At 40.3% G+C, this 10,212-nt stretch overlaps 1 protein-coding gene across 2 annotated transcripts in view; it reads left to right on the forward strand.

The window, feature by feature from the left end:
* Positions 1-3,379: 3,379 nt before the first annotated feature.
* The window catches only part of ELL2 (elongation factor, RNA polymerase II, 2), a 45,510-nt gene continuing 38,677 nt past the window's right edge, over positions 3,380-10,212 (forward strand). For both annotated transcript variants that reach the window (XM_015422609.1, XM_015422610.1), the window contains exon 1: positions 3,380-3,692. In XM_015422609.1, coding sequence (XP_015278095.1) covers positions 3,561-3,692 — 132 coding nt within the window. In that variant the 5' untranslated portion in view covers positions 3,380-3,560. The remainder of the gene's footprint in view (positions 3,693-10,212) is intronic.

The following is a 10,212-nucleotide window of genomic DNA, read 5'->3' on the forward strand; positions in this document are numbered from 1 at the left end:
CGATCTTTTTAAACATTATTTGTTTTATGTTCAGAGTTTTTCTACTACAATTCTATTTATGCTCACCAGAAAATAAAGTCCACTGCATTCATTTTAACTGGTGGTCAAGATTTATTATACATAAGATTATGAACCTCCAGGTGGGACGTGGAGCTCTCCCAGAATTATAGCTGATCTCCAGATGACAGATGCCCTTCCCAGACCTCACCCCCATATCTTCAGGAATTGCCAAGCTGGAGCTGGAACCCTAATTATATGTGTTTAATTACATTAATTGATAGGGTTGCCATAAGTTGGAAGTGATTTGACAGCACCTCTCACACACACACGGTTTCTTCTTTAACTGCCACATTCACCAATGCTATCCTCAGACATCAAAACAGCAGGATAATGAAATGTTGCAATGTAACTGACATGTAGTGCATTGCTTAAAATATCTCATGGTTGTTGTAAGCCAATCTCATGATTTTTTACACTGAGCTCCAGCACACTAAATATAGAGGCCATTCTAATCAACTAGGTTATTTATTTATTTAATTAATTAATTCAATTTGTATCCCGCCCTTCCCGCCAATTGTCCAAGAAATACTCAGCCATTATTCTCTAACTCTGGAAAATCCAAGCACCTTTTCCCCAGCTAGTGCATTAGTTGGAAAAAGATCCTAGTATTCTGGTTGTAAAGAAATTAGTTTCCCAGCACTCAAACTGCACTTTTGTTGCTGGGAACATTTTGGTTTTCTCTTCAGCTAGTGCAGAAGAGACAACTAACACTTATCAGAACTACTATGTTCAATATGTATGAGTATGTATGTTAAGCATGTATAACTAAGTACCAATTTTGGAACCATCTCTAAAAAACTTTAAAAAAAAACTTTTATTGGTGTTGTTGAACCATCCTATTTCTACCACCTTACTCCATAGGTAGTGCTCATTTAGACTTCAAAAAGGATTTAAAATGGTAATGCACACGGACAACATTTTTTTCTACACAGACATTTTGTATTATCATTTAAAATTCCATTTCAAGCTATCTATTCCGTTTTTCAAGAACACACATCATTTTTTTCAACAAGGTCAACAAATAATGACCAAGCTATTACCCCATTAGCAAAGCTATACTTCTGTATTTGCTACGAATCTGTTACAACAAAGAATGTTACACAGGGCACAATCAGACATTAACTTCCTGGGAATTTCACTGAACAAACTTCATATTTTCAGGTTATGAAAAAAAGTTTGAAAACATCAATGAAATCTCAGAAACCAAAGGATTGAGCTTCAGAGCTCTATATAGTTCCTTGTCTTTCCTCATAATTAGCAAAAGCATTACATATGATAACTTACATACGATAGGAAATGCAGAAATTATGCAAATGTTCTTATTTTGCATCATGTATATAGATTTGGAATGCAGCTCTTGTAACAGAACTTGGATGCAACCTTTTGAAATTTTCTAACAGCAGAGTACTGCAGGCTATCACTGTTAAGCCACCTTTTGTACTAACAATTCATTTTTTATCATCCTCCATACCTTATGCCATCATTGGCACAAAATATAAACAGTCTTTTATCCTAGGAAGATGTCACTAGAGCACACTTTATCCAACTATCCGGGATTGTTTAAGTACACACTAAAAACCAGCAAGGAGAAACTGTACCTGACCCTGGGAGAATGGAGACAAACAGGATTATGCAACCATCTGTTCTAGCCTGCCACCAGATCATATCCTCTCTTTTTCAGTATGTGTATCAAATGCTGCTATGTACTGAATTTGTACCTAATAGAGTAGCTGATCCTCTATCTGTACTTATTGGTAGCTGAATATCTGCTTTCTTGCTTTGGCATCACACTTTTGGCCAGTATGCCCTGGTTTTTTAAAATGCAAATACTGAAAAATGTGGAAGTTGGAATAACGTAACACACTGAAAAATCATACTGGTTTCTGGAAGCCAAGTGTAGAAATGCCCAAGTAACAAGTTAATACACATTTTAAAAGTAAAATATATTTTAAGAACTTCCATAGGCATGCTAACCCCTGGGGACCATAGAAGTAGTTTATTCACACCACTTGTTTCCAGTTCTGAGGAGGAAGTGTGTTTTTAAAACACAGAGTACACAATTCTGCAAGTTACCAGATATTTTTATTACCAACTTCGCTTTGCATTTTGATCATTATCTATGCTATTACTGTAACCAAAAACATATGTTTAATTCTAGTGAATGCTAGAGAGTATACCACATGAAGAGAGGATTTAAAACATACATGAAATTTAGGATTTGGTCCATAACACCCATTCTGACTTTATCCTAGACAGGAGGCAGAAGAGGGAACAATCATTTTGCTTTCGATAACAAAATAGTTCAGCTGCTAAGAGTAGACCGCCAATATCCTGCTAATAAAACATCTGAATTATAACTTGCAGGGGAGAGGGGGATCAGTGAAAAGCATTCCAAAGTGAGCAGGAAGGAGATAGAGGGATCTGGAAATTCTCAGAGTGACCCCCAGCAACATTTGTGAATAGCCATTGTTAACACAGGACAAAATGTGCAATTGCACAAACTGACTTAATTAATACTTGTGAAAACAGTGTATGTAGGAGGCAGGGCAAGGGAGATGAGACACACTTGAGGTAACTTAATATCTGCTTAACACTGTTTAACCACCCTATCACACCGGAAGCAAGCAATTAAATACAAGTGAAACAGTGAAACAGTCAATTAAAAATAAAAACAAATTAATTGAAGAACGCAAAGCCGCTTCAAGAAGATAAAACATACAAATGAGCAATTAAAAAAGAACTGTAAAGAAATTTACATGAAAGTGTGGTGATAATAGTAAAATACATTATTTATTACAGACGTTCCAAGAGACGGTCCTGAATGGGATCTTCAAGCAAGCATATGGACAAAGGAGGCACTTGAGAAGGGGGTGTAAGGAGAAGGGAAACGTTAACGACAGGAAGACGCCGAGCGACGGAGAATGACACTCCGGAGGGTCATCAAGAACGGGATATGGAAAACTGATACCAGTGAGCAGACAAGGAAGCTGGAGGAGGAAGAGGCGACAGCACCCAGAAGGGCCGTTAACGGCCAAGGGTACATAATGACCCCACAGGTGACTCAATCCTGAGCGTCAATAATGATACAAACACGGTTAGAAACATCTGCGCTGACGTCAGGCGATGACTCCGCCCCTACTCTCTCGCTGACCTCGACTAAGTCTCTTTCGCATTGACCCGAGCTAGAAGGCTGGCCAATGAGGGAGATCGGTGGGCGTGTCGTCTTCGCGTGGGGCGGAGTGCGCGTGTCGGGGCTTGGCCGCGCGTCTGTCGCGTGGGGAAAGGGGCGTGGCGAGGTGTGCGAAGTGGGGCCTGGAAGGACGTTGTGTGCCCAGTGGGCGGGGTGTCGCGGCGGCTGCGCGGTGACGAAGCTGGCTGGTACGTCAGCGCCAGGATGGCTGTAGCTGCTGAAGCAGCGCTAGCAGCAGGAGCAGCCTCCGGTGGCGGCTTGGCGGCCCCGGCGGTGGCAGTGGCGGCTGTGGGGTGGAGGGCGGTGTAAGATGGCGGCGCTGCAGGAAGGGGGAAGGTATGGAGTGTCGTGCGGCAGACTCACCCAGGACAACATCACGGTGCTGCACGTCAAGCTGACCGAGACTGCCTTCCGAGCGCTGGAAAACTACCAGGGCAGTAAGGTGAGGGGCGACCCACATTACCCTGGTTCTCACACAGCGGAGGGGGCGACACGCCGATTGAGTGGCAGAGACTCACGGTGGGTCTCCCTGAGGGCGAGGGGGAGGGCGCTGAGGGGCAAGGGAGGGTCCGTCTCATAATGGTGATGTCCCTCCATACTCCCCCCCCCCTACACCCGGGCGGCGGCAGCGAATGTCGCCCCCTCCTCCATGCCTGAACTTGCCCCAAGAGTAGTTGATGAAGCTCGGTTGGATCAAGCCGAGGTGAATGATTCCCCTTATTGGAGTTGTCTTCTTCCCTCCTGGTACCGTCGCTCTTTATGGTCTGCCTGGGTATAGGAGAACTTTAAATAAATCCAAAATCCTGCCCCGACCTCTCCCCCCCCCCCTTTCTCCCGCTGCCATGGCATTCACAGAAGAAAGTCGTTTCTCTCGGTGTCCGTGCCAGCTAGTGCCTCCGGAACTGGCGGTGACCGGAGCCAGCAGCTCCCAGATGAGGCAGATTCTGCTGAGCTGTCATTTATTTATGAGCTTAGCTCGTCTCTTTGCTGGTCTCTCTTATTTTTTTTTCCCCCTCCTGGATGGGGTGGTGTACGGGTGTATTTGGCCTCGCTTCTCAAGCTCTCTTTCCTGAAAGTATGGGTTCACTGTTGAGACATTAAGTGACAATGGCAACTATGACAGATTTATTGCATATCTTTGTAATGTGGCTAAGAAAATTGTTTCCTCAATCCTGACCAGGCACCCTGTGAAAAAGTTCGATGGGACGGTTTTCACAGGTATTCTGTGGTGGCAATAACTGCTGTATCAGGGTTAATTAAAAAAAATTAACATTTGGGAGGGTGAAAGGAAGGCTTGTTGCTTTGGGGCAAGAGGAACGTTTTTGTGGGTTTTAGTCCTTTTTAACATAGTTCTCGTAAGTATATGGATTTCCCCTCTAAGCTTACTAATGTTGGGGGAAGGGTCACATCCTGGTTGAGTAGGACTGCAAAAAGGTATACATTGTAGGGTGTGCAGGGGAATGGAGGAATGATAGTCCTTGTTTCATTCTCTGTCTCCCCCCCCCCCCCCCCCCCCCCGAATTAGGTAACTTTCAGGCTTCACTTGTGTCTGTTCAGCATACACTAGAAGCGGCTGTGTACTGCTCTGGCCCAGTGAAGATGATTAAGCTCTAATCAGCTAGTTCTTAACAAGGAATTTCAAATTAAATATCAGTTTTTTAATTTAAAAGACTCCTTTTGTTTCTGTTACTGAGAAATCTAGAATAGCTGTTGTATTAGACTGCAGAAATCCAGGGAAGATGAAAAGGTGCTGATGAAGCTTTTTAAAAAGGGTAATATTGTATGCCTTCTGTAGTGCCAGCAGGCTTTTTTCCAAAAGGCTTCCTTTGACACGTTTTAAGCAGTAGTTCTGAAGATAAGCTAGGAATATACTAAAACCAGACAGAATTTAAATAACAGGTTCTTGACAGAAAGCAGACTCTCTTTTCTGAGCCTCAACACTTCTCTCCTTTTGCAAATTTTCATGCAGAAAGATGACTCAGACATGGTTTTCCCAGAATTGACCTCCAAATTGTGCCTTTTCCTATGACTAATGGTTGTTTCGCTTCTCTTCATAATGAGCGGTTGAATCTAAAATAGAGTATGTGAATAAGCCTCCTTCAATGATCTTGCTTCTTCTGTGTGCTAACATGTCTGGCCCAGCATTCCCCCTGCCTCCATAAGCCATTCAACAATGTAGCCTCTCTGGATTTTGTGCTGCATTTTTATATGTTTAGGAGCTCTTTAAAATCTTTCCCTTGTTAAACCTGAGTGAAAATCATTACTTCTGCCAGATGATCCACAAGAGTCAACTTTATTTTTAGCAGTATATGCAGAAGAAAGCTGAAACTCAATGGAAGCTATAGTTGTTCCCTACTTTAAGTGAGATAACTTTCAGGCTTTATCAGGTGCTGCTTTACATTTTAACCATGCTTTGTTCTCTCCTCCTCCTCCTCCTTATAATTAACAGAGGTTAGAACTCAGACAGAACAATGCACTGTTGGAAGTACAAGTGTTTCTTGTGCTTCTTTGTTTTCAGAAGGTCATTAGTTTCTGAACAAATTGGAAAAATTAATCCCTAAAGTTTGAGTAAATATTTTGAAGAGTGGTTTTACGTCACACATATTAAATGAAATGTAATCATGTTACTTCTTCTGTATAACATTTGAGTTGTATGATTTAGTTACAATATTTTCTTTCCTATCTTGAAACTGACTTTATGTATTATGTTGGGAAAGGATTTATTTAAAAGAAAATCTAGTTAGGATTTTGTTGAAAATGCATGTTTTTAAACTTCCATAATGCCTTTCCAGTTTAAATAATGCATTGTGGTACAGAAGAAAAGAAGCTTTTAGATATTGTTGAAGTTGCAACATTTCCAAAATTAATTAAATGTGAAATGCAAAATCCACACAATTATAACATTATGCTTAATTTAAGATGTTGTTCTGAAGCTTTTTTTGTCATTGTTAATCCAAACACAGTGGCATTGTTGCATGTTACAGCACATCATTATTTAAAGTTTCTGCTGACCTGCTAAACTCCTTTTGCAGGTAAATGCATCTTTGAGGAAGACTTTAACTTTTAAAATCAGATGTGATGAACTTTCAACTTCATTTTAACTCCAAGGATAGTTTTAAAATCTAAAATGTCTCATAATGCTCTGTAAAGTATTTTATTAGAGCTAAATAATTGCACTATGTAAACTAGTAAAAGGTAGTAAAATTTCAAAATACCAAGTCTATTATTCATTACAATAACACAGCAAGAATTTTTGAAGGAACAAAATTTGTTCACCATTTGAACGGGTAGTTACAGAGCTTTAAAGTTGGCAGTGTTATTTGATAAACATTATTATAAACTGTATTCTTTAAATTCTGAACTTTTTGGTTTGCATTTTTGCATCCATTTTCTCATTGTTGGCATTGCTAAAATGCCAAGTATGTTAAGAGTAACTCAGACTCAAAAGTACTGGAGACGGGGGATTTAAATACCCCTGGCTAATATCAGTTGTCTTATACAATTTCGGGGGGTAGCAATATAGCAGGAACAAGAAGGAATTAACTTCATAATTTTTAGGTAACATTATTTTGTATTAATAATGAATGCAAAACAAAAGGGGGTTGAAGGAAACCAAAGAATCTGTACAGCTTAACATAAGATCTGGTATTTTTGTTAGTGTTTTTATTCAATTGTTTTATAATTTTAAATCTTGTGGTTAATTGTGCAGATGTTTTATTTGTGCCACCTTGGGGAACCTGATCCGGTGGAAAGGCAGCATTAAAATGTTTTAAATAAAATAAAATCTTTGGTTGATTTCATTAGAGGTAGTTGGTTTTATTATGTGAGCCTTTAGTCAGAATATGGTATTGGGTATGTTTACCTCAAGATGAGATGTTGAGGCCTCAAAACCATCTCCTAAGTACTTCAATAGGTAGTGAGCAAATGCAAACTTCACAAACCATAATTCATTTGTGATGTGAACAAACCCAAAATCCTCAGGCTCATGCACTCCTTCCACTAAGATTGAAGACTTCTAAACAGGGGTCATTTCGTAGAAAAAGAGCTAGGGGAACTCATTAGCATAACTCATTAGCATATGCCACACCCCCTGACATCAGAGGCCCGGCGGTGGACCTGCAAGGCCAGCAGGAGTGCGAGGAAGCCCCGCCAAGGCCCTCCCTGGCCCCAGGCAGGCAGGGGTAGGGAGAGGCGGGGAGGAAGCAACTTACCCTCCCTCTTCTCCTGCCTCCTCCTGGCTAAATGAGGGCTGGAAGCGGGGCAGCCGGAAGCAGGGGGCGGGGCTTCATCATGTGCCCCGCCCCCCTGCACCTCACCCGGGGGAACTGCGTTCCCCTCCGAAATGACCTCTGCTTCTAAATCAGTCTTTTCTGAGTACACAAGGGAAATGGGTAGGGAGTGCATGCAATGAGGATTTCCAGCTCATTCACATTACAAGCAAACTGTGGTTTGTTTATGACATCTGAATGCAGCTGCTGTGATAACTAATTTAAACATCTGTATCCTTCAAAATACTTATGATGTTAAGCTAAATGGAAGTGCAACATTCTCACTTCATATTTCTGTTTTTCTTTAATTTGTAAATGTTGTCAAAATATTAAACTAATGTGAAGTACCATGTTTTTAGATCCTAATGTAATCTCGCTATGTATCTTTACAGTTAGTCAAACTTTCAACCTGTTCTTTCCTTGCCTGTAAACTTCTCTAAAGGGGAGAATTGTTTTTTTCTTCTATTTGACTAGCAATTTCAAGATAGTTTAATTTGGGGGAGAAATGGAAGGGGGGATGTCCATAGTGGGCCAGGCTGCTTCTTACTGCAGATCTGTAATCAGATTTTGTCTGCTTCCAAACTGGCATTGGTACTGTTCTAAATATGATCACACTCTTGAAGGTTGGCTTCATAACTAATACTGCTGGAATTTGATGTGTGTGTGTCAAGGCCAGCTTTTTTTGTCCCCATAAATAGCCAGTAAGAACATTAGGGTCAGGGAGGGTGTTCATATTTCTACTACTGATATATCAACAGGTTGATTTTCCTCCTTTCTCTTCTCCTGCTGACATTTAAGAAGTTTAAAAGTTGCTTAAGAGTCTGAGCACCGGTGTTGATATCAGTCCATCCTTGTTTGGGGTTAAAATGTGGACAACCTTTGAAGTTAAGCTGGACCAAGCATGTAGACGTGTAACCCTCTTCACATAACATATTAAGTAAGGCTCAGCCTAAATCTGGGGTATGCATGGGCACTCTATACACAATATTGGGATATGTTTTTCAAGTTTGGTTATATAACATCTAAAGTATAATTGGAGTTTTACAAAAGACGAAACAGGTCTCTGCCCAAAGCAGCTTAAAATCTAAGAAGAAGTAGAAACAGAGAAGTAGAAAACTGCAGAAACAATAAGTTGGCTGGTTAAGGGGACATTTAGTCAGAATTGTTCTTTCCATCTTTTACCATCAGTTGTACTGTTAATAGCTGTGTCCAGATACATGTAGTTTAAACTACACTATATGTTGCACTATATAGCTAAATTTGTGTGCAGTCCACCTTAGAGACCAACAAGATTGTCTCACGGTATGAGCTTTCAGGATTCAAAGCTCCTTTTGTCAGATACTTCTGACTCTTGAAAGCTCATACCCTGAAAATCTTGTTGGTCTCTAAGATGCTTCTGGACTAGAATCTTAACTGTTCTACTGCAGACCTACACAGCTACCCTATGAAAATATGTAAAACATTTTTCTTAAATATAGATTCAGGTGGGTAGCCATGTTGGTCTAAAGCAGCAAAACAGAGTTTGAGTCCAGTGGGACCTTTAAGACCAACAATCAACACTGAAGAAGTGTATTTGCACATGTAAGTTTATATTTTGAATTAAACTTTGTTGGCTTAAAGGTGCCACTGAACTCAAACTTTGCTCTCTTAGATATGTCCCATATGTATATAGTTTTCCTTCTGCAGTTTGTTCTCTTCGGAAGATTTTTTTTTTCAGAATCGAGAAGTTACTAGAGATTGCAAGCAACCGCAGATGTGTATCTTGAAAGTTCATTATATAATGCCTGGCATTAGTACTTTCTAATGTTTGGAATGCTTTGCACTAATTATACACACAAGATATTTCATTTTTAGCTTATATTTGAATATGCATAATAAATTGGAAAAAGTTCAAGTTTATTATTGCAAACATTTTGTGCCGCTGAGTGTTACTTTGATTCACAAAAATCAATATGATTTTTGGTCACCTCATTATAAAATGCATCAGTATTATTACTGTGTTACTTATGTGAGATACAAGCAATATTGTTCTTAACCTTTCTTTGTGTTGAGGGATGGGTGGGGATATGGAAAGAAAAAATGAAGATGGAAGCAGGTAGCTGCTTCGATGCATACTATGGTTTGCATCAGCTACCGTAGCAAGATCTACATTTCTGAAGACTGCATTGTTTCAGATCACTTTGAGACTAATGCAGAAATTTAGTTATGAATGAGAAGCACACGTGCTGGATGGGGGACAGATTTCTAGGTAGCAATGTGTGTGAACAAGTTCATGGAACAAAGAAACACTACAAGATCGGAAAACGTGGAGAGAACTGGCCCACAGAATTGTCAAGAGTTGAACACGACTGAATGTTTAACAACAAAGCATGATGCAGCAGCAAAAAAAGGCTACTGTTGTCTTAGGGTGTATCAATAGAGGCATAACATTCAAATCACAAGATGTCATAGTCCCGTCATAGTCCTCCTGTACACCACATTGGTCAGGCCACACTTTGTCTGGGATGCTTTAGTCTGATCCTGCATTGAACAGGGGGTTGGACTAGATGGCCTGTATGACCCCTTCCAGCTCTTATGATTCTGTAATGTGTTGTTTACCAATATCAGTCTTATTTGTGTGAACTGTTGAAATCCACTATTATTCACAACTGAAAAGTAGTTTGCCCTAGAAAATGAAGAAACAAGAGGGAAAGA

The sequence above is a fragment of the Gekko japonicus genome, unplaced genomic scaffold, assembly GCF_001447785.1.
Source record: "Gekko japonicus isolate JY-2015 unplaced genomic scaffold, Gekko_japonicus_V1.1 scaffold1782, whole genome shotgun sequence".
Taxonomy (NCBI): Eukaryota; Metazoa; Chordata; class Lepidosauria; order Squamata; family Gekkonidae; genus Gekko; species Gekko japonicus.